The sequence below is a fragment of the Macadamia integrifolia genome, chromosome 7, assembly GCF_013358625.1.
Source record: "Macadamia integrifolia cultivar HAES 741 chromosome 7, SCU_Mint_v3, whole genome shotgun sequence".
NCBI classification, from domain to species: Eukaryota; Viridiplantae; Streptophyta; class Magnoliopsida; order Proteales; family Proteaceae; genus Macadamia; species Macadamia integrifolia.
The window spans coordinates 26,116,536-26,139,215 of record NC_056563.1 but is presented as its reverse complement, the minus strand read 5'-3'; the positions used below and the strand labels follow the sequence as shown (position 1 = coordinate 26,139,215).

The following is a 22,680-nucleotide window of genomic DNA, read 5'->3' as shown; positions in this document are numbered from 1 at the left end:
CCTTAGGGTTTTGGATCCTATGGCTCTAATACCATGTTAGATGGGGTAATGACTTGTGTCTAAAATGACACCAGCCCTCTTTATTTATGATAACAGAGAGAAAGTTCTAAAGAATTACAAAAACCATTAAACCCCTTAGAGTCCGTTTGGCAACTGACACTTTCCCTAAAACCCATTATTACAACACAGATAATAGGGTGATTTGATCAACAATTCAATTCCAATCACCAAATATGAAGATAGCCCTTAAGCTTCCATTTAGCAGCTTTCTATAGGAGTCCAACTGGACCATAAATGATGGAAGCAAACAGCAAGGAAGAGGACCTTCAATTGCACAACCCAAGAGAAGAAGAGTCGCAGAAAACACAGCATCACCCAGCTATTGGGAGAAACTTCACAGCAGAAAATCAGGAGGTTGAAAACCTCACAAACTCAGGTTGAGGCAGCCATTCAGAGAGTAAATCAGACCCCAAAATCTCGGAAGCATCAGATGTCTTAATGGCAAGATCCATGATAATCTTCAATCTTCAAAAAAATCTCTAGTAATCTCCATACTAGAGTATATCAGCAGCAAACTTCATCAATCTGATAGGGATAGGCCAGATTATTATCTGATCCAGCAAGAGGAGAAAAACAGGCACTAGTTTACATTAGTAATATTAAGAACTAAGTCTGTAGCAGTAGCTAGGTAGCATAAGGTTTGTTGCAACCAGTATGGATTCCATTGCCTGAATAGACTTTCAAAACAGCACGAAGGGAGGATCAATTACTGGTTTATTGGAGCTCTGATACCATGAAACAGTATTAAGCTCAATAAACTGCAAAAAAAAATAAAAAATAAAAAAACATCTCCAATGCCAGAGGGTGCCCAGCGTGCATCCACGGCTGGGAGCACCTGGGCAAGCACACCCATAATTAAGAGTTACAATTACAAAAGGAAACACGATCAGATATGAAACAGGAAACAGAAGCCACCGAGAATATTATCTAAGACAGAATTACTAGGACAAACCACCAAGCCATATTGACACATGGGAATTGTACATGACTCTTATGTAACCCCATGGTACAAATGGTCTACCCCTTACAACTTAAATCGAGAGGCATAGGTATACTTTTAACACCATTGACTACCCAAAAGATTGCACATACTACTCATTTTACCAAAACGCTAAACCTCATATTTTGGCTCTTGGTTTGGTACTGACAGGAATTTTTCCATTATCAAGAACCCAAATAGCATAGTCACTGTCAAATTGGAATACATGTTATGAGAAAAACGAATTGCTAAACTTCCCATTCTCGGCCCACGCAGAACACATGCTTCGCAAAAAGCTTACCATTACTGCATTCAAATCTACATGCAAAGCTAATGTTGCCAACCAGCTTACTGAGGATACCTAAGTAGGATCCATTGTAGGGTCCAACCACCTGACATATGTCAGCTATATCACTACACCACTGGAACTCTGGAGGCTACTTTTTGGGGCAATCTTATGTACCTAAGGTTTGCATGCAAAAACAACAATAATAACAATGAAAAGAAAAGGAGAGAGGTAATAATGGAGTTGATTTTACCTAAAGAATTATCCTCTGTATCCTGGAACCTGTAGGAATATGGGAAGATTGCAGTATTTGGCTGAACAATATGGAGAAAAAACTAAAGTGAGAATCAATAATAAAATTCAAAATGTAGAACAAAGTCTCTGGATGAAGAATCTAACTGGATTGCATAGAGCCTTGTAAGGAGAATCATCCACCAACAATGTGTTTGATTCTTTGTATTCTCCCTTCTCCCATGGAAGATTAGGGTCATGTTTATCCCATAGCTTCTTTAGCTCTTTCAATACAAGTGGTTTATTCTTGTTCTCAATAGTTCTGAACCCTGTGTCAGTGCAATGCGACTGGTCCTGTACAATATAATCAAGTCAAATGGAGGCCCTAATAACATTCATTGTCAATTAGTTCCTGTGATACTAATAATAACATGGAGGAAATTGGCCAATAAGTCAACAATATATGGCCAAGGCAAACATAGTATAGAGAAAATTTCAACAAATTGCAACCCAGAGGATTCAAAGAAACATGATCTTTTGATGGACAAGGTCACAGTTGTCACGGCGTCAAATCGATCCAAGGCGGTGGAGGGGTGGCTAATTGATTTGGCAATGAATCGCCCGTTAAGGCGTTGCCATGGCGGTCAAATCAACCATGTGTCATTTTTTATTTTTCCTATTTTCTAAAGTTATTTAGTATGCTACTTTTTTATTTCCCATATTTTCTAAAGTTATTTAGCATGCTACAAGCCTACAATATATACCCTATAACATATAAAACCAACATTAAGCAACATCAAATCATCAAAAATCAACATAGCCCTATCAAAATCACCCTGCATTTTACAAAAAATCGATCGCCTAGTGAATCAGGAGTGACCTGGCATCCATGTCGGTGCCATCCAAAAAAGAGACATCTTTCCGAGATCATGTATTTTTTCCCGGTCGACTCGGTGATTGGTCTCAGTGGCTATATGGTCTTTGTAGCCCCTAAAAGTTGGTATTTACCCTATTTTAGGCCTTCTAAACACAATGGAAACATCAATTTTTTAAAAATCAAACCTAAAATTGTACTTTGACTTCGTACCCTATATAAGTAGTCTTCGACTCTTCGGACCTTAGGTTAGTATGCTTTATTCCACAACCCACATTCCACATTCCACATTCCACAATCAACACATGATACAACATAATCATAAGAATTTAAAAAACATCATATATAAGAAGTAACTCCAAATGTGGATGAGGAGGTAATATTCTCTCCTCTTTAAGCTTCAATGAGTGTAAAAATGGAGATGGTCAAGCAAAAGCACCAAAATCCTTGCTCCTTGGTGTTTTTTCTTCAAAAAAAAAGTAGAGAGAGAGAGGCAAGATTTGGTGCGATCTCGAGATCTCAGTCAAGTTCTTGTACAATTTGTATCTCGCTACACATCTCGTTTTGCCTTTTTGAAAAAATGAGATCTTAGCGAGATGTCGCCCGCCAAGATCTTGAACCATGTTAATGGATTGATGCTTGTGTTTGCGGGGCTACCGAGCTTTCTTCTACCAAATCCTTATTACATTGTAGTACGTCTGGCGGTAGATTGTCTTGGTGGTGGATATAACGCACATGAATTGCAATTGGTTTGCTTGTGGTGGTGAGCTTTATGCTAGTGCATTTAACCGCTATTCACAGATACCTCTAACTCAAGTTGTGGGTTGCTTATCTAATTTTCTATGTGATAATCATTTTGGGTTAATACCCTAGTTAAAGATAATGCAAGTTGGGATAAGGTTATTAATGTAGATCGAGCTGTAAAAAGGAAAGTTCAATGCTGGCCCAGTTCTGGTTCAGATATGATTCAGTTTAATATATCAAACCAGCTTTATTTTTCTCCAATCAGATCAGCCAACCTGATGTTACTGTTCACACAGGTACTGTTCACGTGAACAGTAACTTGGGAGCCAACATTGATAGCTGGCTTGGGAAAGATGCTACCAGCACTTGTTAAGATATTAGATATTAGTTTCTGTTTTTATTTCTTTGTTTTATCTTGGCAAGCAAGCTTTGTACCTTAGGAAAATTTGTTTCCTTTTTTTATTTAGTACTTTGTTTCCTACTTGGCTAGCTTAGTGGCCAAGTAAGTTAGCAGTTTCCTTTTTATATGAGAGGCAAGGCAATTAGAAGTTATTTCTTAAGTCAATTTAGGAAGTCAGAATCAGTCCATTAGTTTCCTTCTTTGTTACTTCTTCGTGTCCAAGTTTTGTTAGGCTATTTAAAGCTCATTGATCATAATGAAAAGAGAGATTGAAGTTTACGAAAATTGAGTGTTTACTCATGGCTGAGATAGCTATTACCTTGAGGGATGAGATGCCCATTCTCTAATTCTTCTTCCATCCTTCTTAACCCTCCATCAATTTTCTTTATTTTCTTATTTTTTACTTTAACTTGTTTGTTGTGAGAGATTGTTTGAGTGATCATTACAAGCTTATTGAAATTCAGAAGTTCCATCAAAAGACCAGTTGAAGGCCCGTACTGCTATACTGCAGAACTTCCATAAATTTCCTTTTTCATTCTTCAAGCATAACTTCCCAACTAGCCATCGGTTGAGGCTTATCGTCTGGAGGATATTTGGGCATCACATGAGGGACCTTTACTCCAAATTTGAGGTTCATCGGAGGCTGAAATCTCAAGATATTGAAAGTTGTCAAAAGTTTCCTAATTCATGTCAACATAACTCTCAATTCAACCATCGGAATTGGCTCATCTTTTGAGGGCTTGTTGACCCATCTAGGACATTCATCTACTCATGTTTCAGCTCCATCTAAGCTACGATTTGTGAGATTTCACATTTCTCCCTATTCAGCCAGATTTTTTTTCAGTTCCTGCCTGGGAGTAGGATCACTTGTGATTCTAGTCTTACATTAGTTATGATTGTTGTCGTCGTTGTTGTTGATTATCACATAGCTGATGCAATGCCCCAAAATTTGGAATCTTAGGGTATTTTTTTCTTTAGCCTCTTTAAATATTTGTTTTACCACTTAAATTAATAACTTAAGTGTTAGCCAAGTGGTTGTGACTTAAGTTGGTGAGAGGTTAGGGGTTCAAATCTTCTAAGTCTTAAAAGGGGGTGATGAAGCTGAATTATTAACTATTTAGGCTTATTTTACAGAAATAAGCTTCGGGGTGGGTTATATATGTGTTGGGCCTTTAGTTTCAAGTGTTTTCTTTGAAATGGGCCACTTTTATGGGCCTAAAATGTGGGTAAAAGCTAGGAATACGGGATTAATCAAGTAACAGCCGTTATTTCTTTGCTTTACTTATTATTAAGTGTTTTAGTTGGAATAGATTAAGAATCTTTAAATCTACTCCTGTTTTGAGTTTATCTCCTTTGTTATTACAATTTCCTAGTCAACTTAGGTGTCCTACTGGTGAAGGCAGTTTCCTAGTCAATTTAGGTGTCGGGTTAAGGATTGGGTTAGGCCTTTCCCTTTTTGTGTCCAAGTCTATTTTTGAGTCTTCTATATAAGTTTGTAAGAAGGTCAAGCATTGTACACGAATTTTATTAGTAAAAAAAAATATTATTATTACAACTCATCTTCATGTGTGAAGACTTCTTGTGTTTGATCAAGGTGACAAAATCGATGTTTGATCGTATTGATTATTCTACCCTACAAGCTATTGTGTTCTCCTATTATTATTCTCTCATTACTACTGCTGGTTCTTCTCTCTATTCAATTTCTTATTTCTGCCAGAATATAGTTCTTCAAGTTCTTCACCTAAGATACCATTTTTTTTAGGTCGGATATAGTGTGTTTTTCTAGATTAAGTAATTCAACCATCCAATTGATCTAAACTTTTGAACACATGTTCATCATCCCTAGATTGAAATTTAATTCAAATCTGAGACAATTCTGACGGTCGTATCATGGGATATTTTATTATTTTCAATTCTGCCCTTACCTATTAGTAAAATCTATAAAATTTTGAGACCCAACTCTGTATTTTTTTAATCACTTTTAATCTAGCCGTCAAATCATGATCATCTTCTGAGGGTTAGTAAAGCTCCCAGGGGATGTTACAATCCGAATTTGGGGAACATATGACCCACAGATTGAGAGTAATTTCTCATTTACTAAAATCTGGAAATTTCATCCTAAGCTAGAATTTTTCTAAGTACTCTTTAATTACTCAACCGATCATTCTCATCATGTGAAGGGTGATAATCCGTGATGAGGAGATTGATTCCTAGAGTTTGACCCCAGCTTGGGAGGTTGAATTTTTGGGTTGACTTTTGAATTTAGTTGACTTTTAAGGAAAATGGGGTATTGAGTTAGTTTTGAATTAGGAAATTAATTGGGGTGTTGAGTTAGTTTAGAATTAGGGAATTAATTGGGGAATGTACCTATTGCAGGTGGTGATTGACTTTAGCATTCACAACTCAGAAGTAGAGGTAGGAGACATGCAGGTTGAGGTAAGTGGATTATAATGGATGTACACCGCAGAGGTGTGGTATGTTTGGCTTGTGTTTTATGTGGTATGTTAGTTATTGAATGTGATATGCTATGTTATTGTGTTTTGCATTGTACATGTTGATATGGTAATCTAATTGTGATCAAGTATTCCATGTGATTGTGTAAGTGGATTATAGTCGGATTACGTCACAAGTGTGTGGTTTGATTGTATGATGTGATGTTTGGTATGTTTGTATCGTTGAGATGCGTTGATCTATTCTTATTTGAATTTTTTTTGTGTGACATGAGTTGATGGAGGTGATCGATATTTGATGGAGATGAATATTATTGTATGATACACATTGATGTTGATTCATGCTTGGAGATTTTACTTGTGATTTCACATGTGTGTTTTTAAAGAAAGTGATTCTATAAAAGGTGATCTCGTGTAAAGGTGATCTTATGTAAAGGTGATTTTCTAAAGGTGAAAAGAGAATGTGTTCGAGTGAAACTAGACTAAAATTGCCACCCGGGAGGAAGTGATTCATAGAGCCGCGGGAATTGGAGATTTGGATACCCGCTGTATATAAGTGAGTGTCTGTGGTGTACAAGAAGATGAAAAGGTGATTTATTGGTAATTGGCCGACTTCTCTATCAGGGCATGGGTGATGGTCGGTTGTTTTCCTCAGCAAGGTTTAAGATCTCTCTCTCGCCCCCCATCTCGCTGATCCAAAAAAGAGAGATTTGAGATCTTGCCAAGATCATATATATTTTTTCTGATCGACTCGGCGGTTGGTCTCGATGGCCATATGGTCTTTATAGCCCTTGAAACTTGGTATTTACCCTATTTTAAGCCTTCTAAACACAATGGACACCTCATTTTTTTTTTTTTTAAATCAAACCTAAATTGGTACTTTGACTTCGTACCCTATGTAAGTAGTCTCCGACTCTTCAGACCCTAGACTAGTATGCTCTATTCCACAATTCACAATTCCACATTCTACAATCAACACATGACACAACATAACCATAAAAATTGAAAAGGCATCATAGATAATTTCTTAATTGTTTAACAATTAACATTGATGACTGATGAGGCACATTCACATACATTAAAAGTTAAAGTAACTCCAAATGTGGATAAAGAGGTAATATTCTCTACTCTTTAAGCTTCAATGAGTGTAGGAATGAAGATCCTCAAGCAAAAGCATCAAAATCTTTACTCCTTAGTGTTTTTTCTTCAAAAAAGTAGAAAGAGGGGTGAGATATTGGCGAGATTTGGCAAGATAGAAGCAAGATCTCAAGATCTCGGTCGAGTTTATAACTCGTCATACATCTTGTCTCGCTTTCCTAAAAAAACGAGATATTAGTGAGATCTCTCCGAGATTTTAAACCATGCTCCTCAGTGCCGGCTAAAGTGTTAAAGTGTGAATTCAAATGAAAGTATTTTATTAAAGTTGTTACTTTGAGAAAACCAAAAGTGTTGTTCTAAAATCTTTGTGATTTTGATTGTTGTTCTGTGTTGTGCTTTTACCATTTAATTTCTTACTAGGCTGTCAAGCTCACCCCATTAATTTAACAAAAATAATTGAGTTGGAGATATGCTTGGAGCATAGTTCGAGGACGACTTGAAGATTTCTTCATTAGTTGTTATTTCTGTTTTATTAGATGAATGTAGTAAGGATAAATTGAGATGTAAACTATGTTAGTTGGATTTGAAATTTAACTCAGACATACATTAGATTGCCACCAGTATGAGTTATTTGAGATTTATAACAATGATTGACTATTTTTGTTGAGACTTGAATTTGAAGAGTTTTATTATGCCTGATTTTGTAAGTGTTATCGATCGTTTGATCAGCGCCTGTTAGGGTTGTATCCTCACATGATATCTGGGTTTGGGTCATGACAACTTATAACTGGATTTGTGTAGGCCCAAAACAGCGATAGGGGGGTTTCTTATGATAGGAGAGGACAATCTTATCCAAAACCCTAAGTAACGGCATGTAATAGAACGAAGCTACTGTAATCCTGATTTAAATATCAAACCAGTACCAAAATAGGACCAAAACAGTGACAAATGTCCATATTTAGGAGAAAACACAGAAAAAAATCAGCAAATCAGGTTAGGCTACAACCCTAGTCGGGTTCTCCATTTAAAGGGTATAAACTATGTTGAAAATTCCAACAAGATGCAATAGCTAGATCTGTTGATGTGGATAAGTCCTAGTGACTCTAGGATTGGTCAAACCCAGTCAAACCAGGAAGTGTCGGGAACCATATGACTGTTCAGATCATAGAATTCTATCGTCTAATAGAACACCTAGGCTTCTCACCGCAAGGTATTGATGGCGATTCACTGCCAACTCACCTGTTGAATCCACAACAAAGAGCATTCTAAATCACCACAGAACCAAAAGCAAAGGCCCAACTTCATTCATTAAATTCGTGTACCAGGATATATGCCCTTACAAACTAATATAGAAGACTCAAACTCAAAAAGGGAAGGCCAAACCCAATATTTAACTAATAAGGTAACCTTAATTTAGTAGTAAACGGACTCAAAACAGGACTGGACTTGTAGAATCCTAATACAGCCTAACTAAAACACTAAATAGCTAAAGATATAAACACACTAAATTAATCATGTATGCCGAGCCTCTAACCATATTTTAAGCCCATTAAAGTGGCCCATTACCATAGTTCTAAATCTCCTTGAAATTTCCAATTTCAATCGAAATCTCCCAATTTCACAGAAGGTCAAAACGAAACCATAGGTAGAAAAGAAAATGTAACTGGTTTTGAGGAAATTTCCCATGTTTCGCATGGTTCAACCAAGATGATCCAACCCATGCCTATATAAATCCACTAATTTCATGGGAAACACACCCTATTTCCCATATTTCAACAAAAACTCCTAAGTTTCGCGAGTTGCAAACAAAGGGGAATTTGGCCAAAAAACTTCAAATTTGCCTCAATTTCTTGCAAATTGCTTCTAATTTCTTGCATTTTAATCCAAACAAAAGCTAAAGAGACCTCATTGGAGCTTCAAAGTAAGCCCAATATTTCCCAAACTTCTTTTTTCTGTTCAACATAGATGTAAACATAATAGAATTCTTTCAAAGCAACTATGTGTGCCACCTTCACATCCTCACAGCCCTAGTAAGCCATTCCCTAGGTTGGGATCATAGTTGTCAAGGTGTCGCCTTGACGACTTGGCGTCGCCTTGGAAACTTGGCGTCCAGCCGGTTTTCTTGGGGCCTAAGCGACAGTCGCCTTATTGCACTGAATGTCGCCTTGTGTTTTGACAATTATTTATGCCAAATATCATTTAAGTAAATGTTTTTTAAGATATTATTCATAAATAAGCAAATACCATCTATTTGAATCCAATAAAAATAGTTTAAAAATCAAATTCCAAAATGATAAAAAGTCAACCCCCTAGTCGAAGAACAAAAATTTGATTTTGGTTATAGGGGCACATTTTCAGCTTTTAAATGCTGGGGTTTTTCTCAATTATGAAAATTTTGTAAATCCTATGAAGTTGATAATTAGGGAAGCAATCTTAGTATAATTGATTCTCTTTGTTTTAGAAGTAGATACATAGGAGTAGTATTTTGATTTCCAGTTTTAGTTTATTTCCTATTAGACAAGTTTCCATTCTTGAGATGTATTTCTCTTATTTATATGTAATCGCTGGACAATATTGGGTAGATTTGGAGAATTGAATGAATTGATGGAGAAACTGTTCATCGTGGGTGTGGTGTGAATGTTGTATGAGAACCCCCTTCCCTTCTACTTCTTCTTCTTTGTTCTTTTCTTTTCTCTGTTCATTCACTGTTGTTACCGAAGCATTAGGGTTGGGAGAGATTTGTTCAATCTATCTCATTCCTTCTTCTTCCTCTGAAATTTCCAGCGAAGGTGCATCTAGTAGGGGTGATTCCATCCTTAAAATTCATTGGACCCTGCAATCACCCCTGCAACTTGCGGTACAGCAGAACTGGAAGAAGTGCTTCAACTCCCTCATCTCTACTCTGAAGGAATTTGGTCTCTCAGGTATAAGATCCTCCTTTGTAGGTGATTCTACTCTGAAGGCATTGTCTCTAAGGGATTTTCCTGCTATGAGAAACCAAAACCAGATCTGCAGCTAGTCAATTATGAGTTTCTTCCACCATTATTGTTTCAACAGCCTCAAGTCTTCAGAGTCCTGGTTGCTGGAACCAACAACTGTAAGGGTTTAGCATGCTTGACGGAAGCGACCCTCCATCTGAAATCTCCGACCAAACCATGGCCTAGGGAATGAGTTCTCTCTCTCGCAAGTCCTTCCTTTCCTCTGTTTTCTGGTTTTGGGTATTAGGAGGTTGAAGATAACCCATGTTTTTCTCCTTTATTCAATTTAATTAATACCTTTATCCCTAATTTTCATTTTGTCCTCGCTTTTCTTATTATTTGTATCTTGCCACTATGTTGTTTACCCTTCCAAGAATACCCTTGTCTCTATGAAACAATTTATTCACTTGTTCTTCCTATGGTGAGTTCCCAGAAATTACAATTTTGCCACTTCTTATTAGAGACTTCAAGTTATTTACAGAACTACCATTATTCTTGATATTTGGATATTTCATAGGCCCCTTGATGCAGATTATTCACCAAACTAGGCTTGTTTTATTAGGAATAAGTCTAGAGTTGGGTTGTATATATGTTGGGCCTTCAGTCCATGTGGTTTGGAGTGTAATGGGCCACTTTTATGGGTCTAAAAGAGGGGCTTTAAAACTGCATACGAGATTACTAGTTTGTTTCCTTTTTAGTTGGGTTTGATTTGAGTTATATTTGTTTCCTTAGGAGTCAAGTTATTAGTTAAGTCAAATCATTAGTAGTTAGTATCCTTTTTCAACTAGTTTCTAATTTCAGTTTTTAGTAAATATTGTATTAGGAGACTAAATTAAGGCTTCCTTTTGAGGAACCTTCTATTTTGTAATTCCCTCCCCCGACATTATAAACAAAGAAGATGAGGCTCCTAAAGTTCAGAATGATTTTGATAAACAAATTAATGGCTGCCACTATTTTGTCTTCTCCATGAAGATTTGTCTTGTGTTTGATCATGGCTAATGGAATTGGTGTTTGACCCAATTGACTCTCTGCGGTGAGAAGCCCGAGAGGTCCTCTTCTACTTTATTATCTTCTTCTTTTCTGTTCAAGGTGTTACAGATCTGTCCTAATTCTACAGGCATTTAAATCACTTCCTCTCTTAATTTTGTCTGAGAGAAAAAGAGGGTTCTATGAGAATTTTTTCAGATTCTGCCCAGACCAAACCAGCCTTGAGTCTGGGTAAAGTAGGACTGATTTGAACCATAAAACCAGACCCAAAAATGTAGGAAGTTATAAACCAAAGACCAACCAAAACCAGCCCCAACTATATATCAGAAATTAAACTCCAACAACAATCCAGGAAACAGTATCGATCTCACAGAACAGCAACACAGTGAATAAACAAAACCAGTAGCAGCCTTTAGAACTAAACCAAGGACAAAATAGAGTATTAACAACTTCAAATTACTAACAAGTATGATCAGTAGTCCAAAATTCAGCAGTCATAACAGCAGAAATACCGATTCCAAAAAATAGAAGCTACAGGCCACTAGAAGATAAAAATAGGGAATTTTTAATATCTCACTACAGGTTCCTCAGAAATAGTCTAAACTGGGGTCGATCCCTAGTGGTATATGGATAAACAATCAATCAAAATCTGGGCTCAAACCGAGGGCTGGAACTGCCCTTTTCAGAGAAGGCTGATTAGAACAAGCTGCAGAATTTCTGGGCAGCAGAATGAAAGATTAAATACCTGGTTGCAGCGACAGTATTGGCTTGAATATAAATTGTAGTGAAGAAAAAGAAACACAATAAGATCCTCCTAGACTTCATGCCGCAAGGAGTCACCTGGATTAGACACCAGGTCCTTCCTCCTTGATCAAACACAAGGAACAGCCTCAACAAAGACCAGTGGCAGCAGCAGCATATTTTCTTCAACAATAAAATCGCCTGACTCCTAATGAGAGCCCTTCCTTTATTTATAATAATGATGGGGGTTACATAAAATAGAAACTAACTTTAGTTTCCAAAAACTGAGATAGGAAACTAAAAATTAGAAACTCACCTAGTTACTAAAACTGAAATTAGAAACTTACAAAATATAAAATCCTTTAGTTACTAAAACTGGAAATAGAAACTAGGAAATAAGAAGTACTGAAATTAGAAACTAATTAACCCCATCAAAACCCAACTAAAAATGAAACTAATGAAAATAGGAAACTAACTAGTAATCCCGTACTCAATCTTAGAGCCCCTCTTTTAGACCAAAAAAGTGGCCCAATACGCTCCAAACCACATGGATTGAAGGCCCAACACATTTACAACCCACCCTAGGCTTATTCCTAACAAAACAAGCCTATTTTGGTTATTAATCTGCATCAACCAGCTTTCCAACAAGTTTAAGATTACTTAAATTGAGTTGTAATGGCAAAGTTATGTTTCAATCAAACTTATTTTAAAGTGCGAAAATGTTGTTAAATCACCTGAATGAAAATAATTTTATGGATATCAAAACAAAATATTATTTTACGGGACTTTTGGTTTTTAGCAATGTTTTGACATGATAGGATTTATAAAATTCTCGTAATTGAGAAAAACCCCAGCATTTAAAAGTTGAAAATCGCCCCTATAATCAAAATCCAATTTTTGTTCTTAGACTAGGGGGTTGACTTTTTATCATTTTGGAATTTGATTTTTAAACTATTTTTATTGGATTCAAATAAGGAGTATTTGCTTATTTATGAATAATATCTTAAGTAAATGAACTTAAATGATATTTGGCATAAATAAGTGTCAAAACATAAGGCGACAAACAGTGCAACAAGGCGACTATCGCCTAAGCCCTAGGCAAACTGCCTGGACACCAAGTCGTCGCCTTGGTGATGCCTTGACAATTATGATTGCACCAGTCTGGGGTGATGCAACAGGCCTCCATATCGCATCTCAATTTTGCTCCAATTCTCCGAAGGAGACTTCCAAGAGAGGATTGGGAAATGAGAAGGGTATAACTCTCTTGATTCCCCAAGTCCATTGCTGTCTAACGTCACCCCTATTAGGCTATTCCTTTATCTTCTTTTTTTCCTTTTATTTTGATAATAATGGTGGATGGTGGGTTGTGGGTATGGCAAACCAGATGGACCAAGCCAGAGTGGCTCGGGTTAGGAGGAGCATGGTTCGGAGCGGGTAGAGGGTAGGAGATGATGGTTCGGGTTAGCTGTCGTGATGCGAATCAGGAGTTTGGTAGCCCGATTTGGATTGCTTAGGGGTAATGTAGAACTAGAATTGACAAACCAACCCAGTCCCAAAACAGTAGAATACTCTCAAAGAACAACCACAAGTCAAAGTAGGACAATAGCACAAATAGATCAGACTAAAGAGAAATCAGATCTGGAACGGTGAACTAATCGATCCCAATACTGAAATGTTGCTGGTCAGATCAGTACAACTAATAACAGGGGCTTACAAAGCCTCAAATAGGTTCAAGTCAACTTAGTAACATGAACCACAGACCAAGGAAAACAATAGAAACTAAATCAGATCTATCGATCTCAATTCTGAACAATACAGGCCACTAAAAGACGAAATTATGGAGAAATCTTATATCTCAATAACCAGATCTCAGGAAGCTCTCAGGGATGGGTCGAGTTCCTCCCTATGTAAGGGGATTCTTCGATTAAAATACCAGCCCAATGATGCAGATTAATAACCAAAATAGGCTTGTTTTATAAGGAATAAGCCAAGGGTTGGGTTGTATATGTGTTGGGCCTTCAGTACATGTGGTTTGGAGCGTATTGAGCCACTTTTTTTTGTCTAAAAGATGGACTCTAAGATTGAGTACGGGATTACTAGTTAGTTTCCTATTTTCATTAGTTTCTTTTTTAGTTGGGTTTTAATGGGGTTAATTAGTTTCTAATTTCCGTACTTATTTCCTAGTTGTTATTTCTAGTTTTAGTAACTAAAGGACTTTCTATTTTGTAAGTTTCTAATTTCAGTTTTAGAAACTAGGTGAGTTTCTAATTTTTAGTTTCCTATTTCAGTTTTTCGAAACTAAAGTTAGTTTCTATTTTATGTAACTCCATCACTATTATAAATAAAGGAAGACGATTTTATGAATGAAAAGAAGCTATGTTGTTGTTTGCTCTTATGAGTGTGTTGTGTGTTTGATCACAGTGGAAGGGAGTGGTGTTTGATCCATTCGACACTGCAATGTGAAGCCCGAGTGGTCTCTTCAAGTTTTATCTTTCTTCTTTCCAAGTTTTATTTTCAAGCATTTGTTACAGATCAGAATATCAGTGTTACTGCCGAAAATCCGTGAGCCGACCCTGCACAAGCACAGAAGGCAGAATCCCGGAGGTATCTCTGGGATTAGTCCTCCAACGCCCAAGTTAGAGACTGGCAGAACAGTGTTTTTACAGGAGTAATGGTGTGTGTGGGCGTACCTCCTCTATCCTCTTTTTGGGTTCCCTCTTATAGGGTTTCTGGGCCTAGGGTTTTGGCCCCCTTGGGTATCTTCTCCTCACGTCGTTTGAAACCTTGCGGCCTCTATCGAGTGGGCGGCACATGTCCTTCCCTCAGATGCCACGTGTTTTCGTTTTACTAGGTGACCAATTCTGCCATATCAGCAGCCCCCTTACTTCCACTAGGAGGCTCTTTCAGTGGGAATAACTACTTAATTTCTCTTTCGAGTGCCCTTTCGGCCTTCGATTTCGGCGTTGGTCTTGAAACCACGACCTTCGGTTAGGTCTGCTTGGCCCTAGCAGGAGCCCCCAACCGAGGTTGTGACCTTCGGTCAGGTCTGCTCAACCTTGGCCTAAGCCCCCTACCGAGGTTTTGACCTTCGGGCAGGTTCACTCGGCCTTGACCTGAGCCCCCCACCGAGGTTTTGACCTTCGGTCAGGTTCACTCGGCCTTGACCTGACCCCCTAACGAGGTTTTGACCTTTGGTCAAGTTCACTCGACCTTAGCCTAAGCCCCCTACCGAGGATTTGACCTTCGATCAGGTTCACTCGGCCTTGGCCTGGGCCCCCTACCGAGGTTGTGACCTTCGGTCAGGTCTGCTCGGCCTTGGCCTGGGCTCCCAACTGAGGTTTTAACCTTTGGTCAGGTTTACTCGGCCTTAGCCTGGGCTCCCAACTAAGGTTTTGACCTTCGGTCAGGTTCACTCGGCCTTGGCCTAACCCCTTAACGAGGTTTTGACCTTCGACCAGGTCTGCTCTGCCTTGGCCTAGGCCCCTTACCGAGGTTGTGACCTTCGGTCAGGTCTGCTCGGCCTTGGCCTAAGCCCCCTACCAAGGTTGTAACCTTCGGTCAGGTCTGCTCGGCCTTAGCCTGAGCTCCCAACCGAGGTTTTGACTTTCGATCAGGTCTACTCGGCCTTGGCCTGGGCTTCCAACCGAGGTTTTGACCCTCAGTCAGGTCTTCGGTTAGGTCTGCTCGGCCTTGGCCTGGGCTCCCAACCAAGGTTTTGACCCTCGGTCAGGTCTGCTCAGCCTTGGCCTGGGCCCCTTACCGAGGTTGTGACCTTCGATCAAGTCTACTCGACCTTGGCCTGGGCTCCCAACCGAGGTTTTGACCTTCAATCAGGTCTGCTCGACCTTAGCTGGGCTCCCAACCGATGTTTTGACCCTCGGTCAGGTCTGGTCGAGTCCGGGTGCGGTACTACACTCGTGTGTACTTCGGGAATCTCACGTAGATGACGTATACTGCATTTAATGAGGCTGGGGAGTCGTATCGACGCACTTTTGCCTCCAAATAGTGTCACTTTCTCTCATTTTATCATCTTCTACTTATTTCTCTGACCCTTTGCCGTTCGTCCTTAACTGTCCTTTGATCTTCGGTTCGGCCAGAGTCATTGAGAAGTAAATTATGTCTAACTCTTTAGGTAGTGGCCCCTCGTCATCCGAGGGTGCAGTTTCTAGGCGTCGGAGTCCCGGTCAGGTCCGAGGGATGTCCTCGGACTCGTCCTCCACATCCACATCTTTGGATGCCTCTGCATCCTCTACGGCCAGTGACACGAGTGGTGGAGGTATTAGGGAGGGGCTTCTCGACTCCAGGGCCCAGGAAAACGAGTCCTTGGAGGTCAAAGCTAGGAATATAGTGTCGACCATAACCGAGGAAGAGCTAATGGAGCTCCGTGTGTCATGTAGTATCTCGGACGAGTTCGTCCTTCGGATACCGAGGCCCGAAGATAGAGCAAGCTACAGAAATCCTGAAGAGCTTCGCTTCTATCGGGATGCCTTCAAGGCCGGGCTTCGGCTCCCACTTCACCCATTCATCAACCAGGTGTTTCGGCACTACGGCATCTGTCCAGCCCAGCTGACCCCAAACGGGTGGCGACAGGTCCTCAGTTTCATCGTCTTCTTCTCTCAGATGGGGAGACCTCTCCCTTCCTCTCTTAACTGTATGTCTCTTGGTTCCAGCAAGGGGGACTCGGGCTGGTACTACTGCCCTAGAAAAGTCCTCCGAATTCTGAACCGATACCCAACCTCGATACATAGTTGGAAGTTGGAGTTCTTTTTTGTGAGGGTGTCCGAAGGGTTCCCCTTCGGTAATACTTGGGACATCCCAGATCTGAAGGACATGAATTCTGAACCTACCCTCTTCGGGACAGATGCAAAGTCACTGTCGATGGCTAAGGACAAGATACTATGTCGCCCTGTCGAGTCCAGTAGCCTCCAGTCGGATGCCTTTCTGTTCCTGTTAGTGCTTAGCCCAGGTGAGTCCTAGGTTTGCCACTGTTTTTGCTTCGGATTTAGCTTTCTCGTACTCATCTTGACCATCTTTGATGCAGTGCAAATTTCGAGAGTAGAAGCCAAGGCGGCCACGGCCGAGAGGCAGGCCCAGCTGAAGGAAGCCAGGGCCCAAGGCGCCCAGCAGAGGCAGCAGAAGAAAGGCAAGAGAAGAGGGGCTTCAATTTCCGACGCCCTCCCAAAGAAGAAGCCCAGATCCGAAGACCCCACCGCCGAGGCCATCCAAGCACTAGAGGCCCCAAGCCGCGGCACATCCCCTCCCCGGGCCTCCTCCCCCGGTGCCGATTTCCGAAGCCCGAGGGGCAGTCATTCTCGAGCTGAAGTAGGGTTCGTCCCTCGGTGGTCCATCGAGGGCGAGACATTTTCCATCGAGCAAGTTGCCCGAGAGCTCGTCCAGAAGGAGAGCCTGCCAGGAGATGCCCTCGAGGCCCAAAGCCAAGGGACCAAGGCCATGATTACAAACACTTGCGTGTTCATGGCAGCAGTAATCTTCAGCATTCGACCTTAAATTTTTTTTTTTTTGTTGCTTACCTTTTTTTTTCTAACTGTTGATCTCTTTCAGGCTCAGAACCAAGTCGGCCAGCTGACTATCCGAGCAAAAGCCCTGGCCAGGGACCTCGAGGTGTCCGAGCGTGAGAAGTCAGTGCTCGACAAGGAGCGCACAGTCCTCGAAAAAGTGGAGCATCTGGAGACCGACCTCCACGCACAGCAGGAGAGCGATCGAAAGCTCAAGGAACTGGAGGAGCAGATGGTCGTAAGGCTAAGGGAAGCCGAAGCCCGAGCTATCGAGAGCTACAAGTCCTCTGAGGACTTTCGGGAAGTGGTCAAGTGCGCCATTGCCCCCGGGTTCATCATGGGTGCTACCGATGTTCGAGATTGGGTCCTCGAACATCATTCCGAGGTATCCTTCAAGGGGAGTGGCCTCATCTTCGAGGACGCCGACGCAGCTTCTACTGCCACCGAGGTCGCAGATGGCGAGGACAACGGCAGTGAGAGAGGGGGTCCAGGCGTCTCATGAGGTCCCCCTTACACCTGTGAGAGGAGACTCCGATGTAGATACTGTCGACCCTGCTGGGGACGAGGCCACCCCTCCAGCAGATGCTCCATGAGGCTCTTTTTTTTTTTTTTAACCTTGGCCCTTGGGCCTCTTTATAACCTTAGCCTTAGGTTCTTCATGTAATGTTGGCCTTCGAGCATCTTCATGTAATGTTGGCCTTCGAGCATCTTCATGAATGAAATACTTTTTTTTTCAGATACTTGTATTCTCGCTTTGCTTTGCTTTCTTTTCCTTCTCTTTTTTTTTTTGCAATCCCGAAGACGGATTCCGAACCCGAAGGGCTGTACCAGATCTTCGACCCACAGGTGTGGGTATGAAGGCCGAAGCTCTTATTCAAGTGCTTCAGTGGGAGCCAACCTTTATCACAAGGTTCGGTCCCGTTGAATCATTGGTCCGATGGTGGGGGGACAAAGGCCAAAGCTCCCACGCACCTCGGGGTGCCTTCATTCAGCCCCCACCGCAGGTGCTTCCTTCATACCCCTACCTGTTGGCGAGTCTCAACTTAGTTAGGCTATCAGAGGTTCCTAATCAGGTCTGCTCTGCCTTGGCCTAAGCTCCCAACCATGGTTATCCTTCGATCATGTCTTCTCGACTTTGGCCCAAGCGCCCGACCGAAGGATGTACCTTATATTAGCAATTATCTGGAAGCGATTGCCGTAAGCCAGCTCATATATTATGGGATGAAAATCCTCCAGAGAGCTAGGGATGGAGAGTTACAACTTGGAAGTGCTTAGGGATTCAAAAAATTACAAAATGTAAATGTAAATGTGCTTGCTACTTCACTACTAGTAGAATTTCCTCAAGTTCTTCAAGTTCCATGATCGGGATACCTTTTCTCCCCCCGTAGTCTCCAGGTGATAAGACCCTAGTCGTATTATCCTTGAGACTCTGTAAGGACCTTTCCAATTTGGAGCTAGCTTTCCTTGATGCCTCGGGTCTGATATCTCCGCCCTTCTGAGAACGAGGTCACCCATTCTGAACTCGTTCCTTCGGACTTGAAAGTTGTAATGCCTCACAACCTTTTGTTGGTAGGCGGCGATCCTTTCTTGCGAGGCGTCTGACTTCAGTCAAGAGGTCTAAATTAGCTCAGAGTTTTTTATCGTTTTCTTCTTCATCATAATACTGAATCCGATGGGTCATGACTCCTACCTCCACCAGGAGCATAGCTTCGGTGCCGTAGGTTAAAATGAAGGGTGTTTCTCCGGTAGCTGATCTCTCAGTCGTGCGGTAAGCCCAGAGGATGTTGTGTAACTCTTCTGCTCATAACCCTTTGGCATCATCCAATCTCTTCTTTATTCCTTAGAGCAGGGTACGATTGGTTACCTTTATCAATCTATTGGTCGATGGGTAACCGACGGACGTTTTCCTATGGTCAATGCCGAGGGCATCACAAAACAAGCCAAAAGTCGGGTTGACGAACTGAGTTTCATTATCCGTTACTACCACCCGGGGGATTCCAAATCAATAGACTACAGCCCTTTCGAAGAAGTCCCTTACATTCTTTTCGGATATCGCAGCCAATGCTTCGCCTTCTGCCCACTTCATGAAATAGTCTACCGCCACCACAACAAACTTACTTTGCCTCGTGGCCAAGGGGAACGGGCCCAGGATGTCTATTTCCCACATGACAAATGGTACCAGGCTTGACAGGGAGGAAAGCTCAGTAGAGTGCTGCCGAGGGACGGGGGCAAACATCTGACACTTAATGCACTTCCTGACGAACAACTCCGCATCCTTCCTTATGGTCTGCCAGAACAGGCCCTACCTCAGCACTTTATGGGCCAAGGCCCGGGCTCCCAGGTGTTGGCCACATATCCCTTCATGTACTTCTCAGAGTGCGTACTCGCCATCGACAAGGTTCAGGCACTTTAGGTATAGTGTGGTGAACCCTATTTTGTACAACGTCTCGTCCTTTAAAAGGAAGCGTGCTGACCGCATTCGTACCTTCCTTGCCTCATCCCTATCCTTGGGGAGTACCCCTTCCTTCAGGTATTCGATTATGGCATCCATCCAGCTACAGCCGTTCTCGCCAACGGGTAACACATCCTGGGGTTTTACGGTGCTTGGTTGGGGTAATACTTTAAAATACATTGATCATCCAAGGTCCGTGAAGTCAAAGGTGGCCAATTGTGACAGTGCATCTGCGCTGGCATTCTCTGCCCGCGGCACCTGCCTAACCTCGAACTCCTTGAAGGCTATTACTTTCTCTCGCACCGTCTTCAAGTACTCGGCCATCCTTTGTCCCTTGGCTTCATAGTCCCCATTCACCTGTCGCACCACGAGCTATGAGTCATTGTGCACCACTAACTCCTGTACCATCAAAGCCCACGCCAGATTTATTCCAGCTATTAGTGCTTCGTACTCAACTTCATTGTTGGAGGCATCAAAGTCGAACCGTATAGCATACTAGATCTTGAATCCTTCGGGGCTAACAAGTATGATCCCTGCACCGCTTCCCGCACTATTGGATGCACCATCCACATACAATGTCCAAGTCCTTTCTGCCCGAGCCTCAACAGACTCCTAGGGTTCATCTGGGAGCGTTGTCTCGTCTATGAAGTCTGCTAGGGCCTGTGCTTTTATTGCGGTTCTCGGTTTGTACTGGATGTCGAATTCTCCCAATTCTATGGCCCAGTTTACTAGGCGGCCGGGCATATCCGGCCTTTGTAGTATCTTTTTCAGGGGTTGGTCTGTGAGCACACACCGTGTGCGACTGGAAATAGGGCCTCAGCTTTCTTGCCGCTATCACCATGGCGTATGTCACTTTCTCCATCTTTCTGTATCTTGTTTCTGCATCCAAAAGGGTTCGGCTAACGTAATATATTAGCCGTTGTTGTCTTCCTTCTTCCTTTATCAGTGCCGCGCTTAATGCCAATGCCGATACAGGTAGGTATAACTGCAAGGTATCTCCCGTGTTTGACTTCGTCAATAGTGGGGGCGTCGCTAAGTACTCTTTCAATAGTTCGAAGGACTTTTCGCATTCCTCCGTCCACTTGAACTTTTTCGACCCCTTCAAGGTTTTGAAGAAAGGAAGGCACTTATCAGCTGACCGAGATATGAACCGTCCAGGGCGGCAACTCTACCTGTGAGCTCCTGGACTTGCTTCACATTCTGTGGTGACCTCATATCTCGAATGACCTGTATTTTTATCGGGTTGGTTTCGATTCCTCTCTCAGAAACGATGAAGCCGAGAAACTTTCCCGATGCTACTCCGAACGCTCACTTTGTTGGATTCAGCTTCATACCTTATTGCCTTAATACTAGGAATGCCTTTTCTAGGTCTCGGATATGGTGTTCTGCCTTCAGGCTTTTCACTAGCAAGTCATCCACGTACACCTCCATGGTCTTTCCGATCATCCCCTTGAAGATCTTGTTTACTAACCTTTGATAAGTGGCCCCCGCATTTTTTAGTCCAAATGGCATTACTTCGTAGCAATAAACTCCTCCCTCGGTCACGAAGGATGTCTTTGGGACATCGGCCTTACACATCTTGATCTGATTGTACCCCGAGTACGCGTCCATGAAGCTCAGCGCCTCATGTCCTTAAGTGACGTCGATGAGAAGGTCTATCTTCGATAGGGGTAGCTGTCCTTTAGGCAGGCCTTGTTTAAATCCGTGAAGTCGATGCAGATCCTCCACTTCCCGTTTGCCTTTGGAACCATAACCACATTGGATATCCATTCGGGGTATTGGATTTCGCGGAAAAACCTTGCTTCTAGCAACTTGTCTATCTCCTCATTTATCTTCTGGTGCCTCTCGGGGGCGAAGGTCCTCTTCTTCTGTTGCATCGGCTTTTTAGTTGGGTCGATACTCAAACGATACTCTATTACCTCTCGTTCTATCCTAGGCATGTCCGAGGCCGACCAAGCAAAGACGTCAGAATTGCCTCGAAGGAATGAGATTAGTTTTACTCGTTGCTGCCTTGGCATTGTAGACCCGACTTGGAATTGGCGAATACTATCCCCTTCTTCAGCTTCGACTTGTATCAGCTCCTCAGTCAGTTCTCCCCTTAGATAATTTGTATCATCGCGTAGATCTTCTATCGGAAGCGCCTCGCCCGCTTTTCTCTTTCCACATAAGGTGGTGGCGTAGCACTTTCAGGACGCCTCCTGATCGCCTCGACATTCACCGACCCCGTTCTTAGTTGGGAACTTCATCTTAAGTTGTGGTGTAGAGACGACAGCCTTTAGCATGTTTAAGCCAACCCTCCCTAGTATGGCGTTGTACGCTGAAGTGATGTTTACTACTCGGAAGTTGATCATAACCATAGTTGTCACGGCGCCAAGGCAAACCAAGGCGGCGGAGGGTTATCTAAGCGCTTAGGCGAGAAGGCGCACGCCTTAAGGCGAACAAGATGACCAATTGTTATTTTTTATTTTTTCTATTTTCTAACATTATTTAGTAAGTTATATATACCTTGTATCATAAAAAATCAAGATTAAGCAACATTAAGTCATTAAAAATCAACATTTAGTCATATTAAATCATAAAAAATTAACATTAAGTCATATTAAGTTATAAAAAATCAAAATTTAGAGAAATGCTCTGGTTCTATAACAAGTTTGACTAGTCAAATGATATTATTTTTACATAAGACTTTTTGTATCAGTTATAATATAAAACCAGCTTTCCAACAAGTCTAAGATTACTTAAATCTAAGTTGTAATGACAAAGTTATGCTCCGGTCAAACTTATTTTTAAGTGCGCGAATGCTGTTAAAATCGCCTGAATTCAAATAATTTTATGGATATCAAAACAAAAAATTATTTTACCGGACTTTTGGTTTTTAGCAATG

General features: G+C 41.5%; 1 protein-coding gene across 7 annotated transcripts in view; it reads right to left on the bottom strand.

Moving 5' to 3' along the window:
* The window catches only part of LOC122083472 (WD repeat-containing protein 87-like), a 92,720-nt gene that overhangs the window by 24,176 nt on the left and 45,864 nt on the right, over nt 1-22,680 (bottom strand). For 6 of the 7 annotated variants that reach the window (XM_042651292.1, XM_042651295.1, XM_042651296.1 and 3 more), the window contains 2 exons: nt 1,725-1,910; nt 1,579-1,639 (listed from right to left, as the gene is read on the bottom strand). The exons of the other annotated variant lie outside the window; for it this stretch is intronic. In XM_042651292.1, coding sequence (XP_042507226.1) covers nt 1,579-1,639; nt 1,725-1,910 — 247 coding nt within the window. The remainder of the gene's footprint in view (nt 1-1,578; nt 1,640-1,724; nt 1,911-22,680) is intronic. 7 annotated transcript variants of the gene reach the window in all.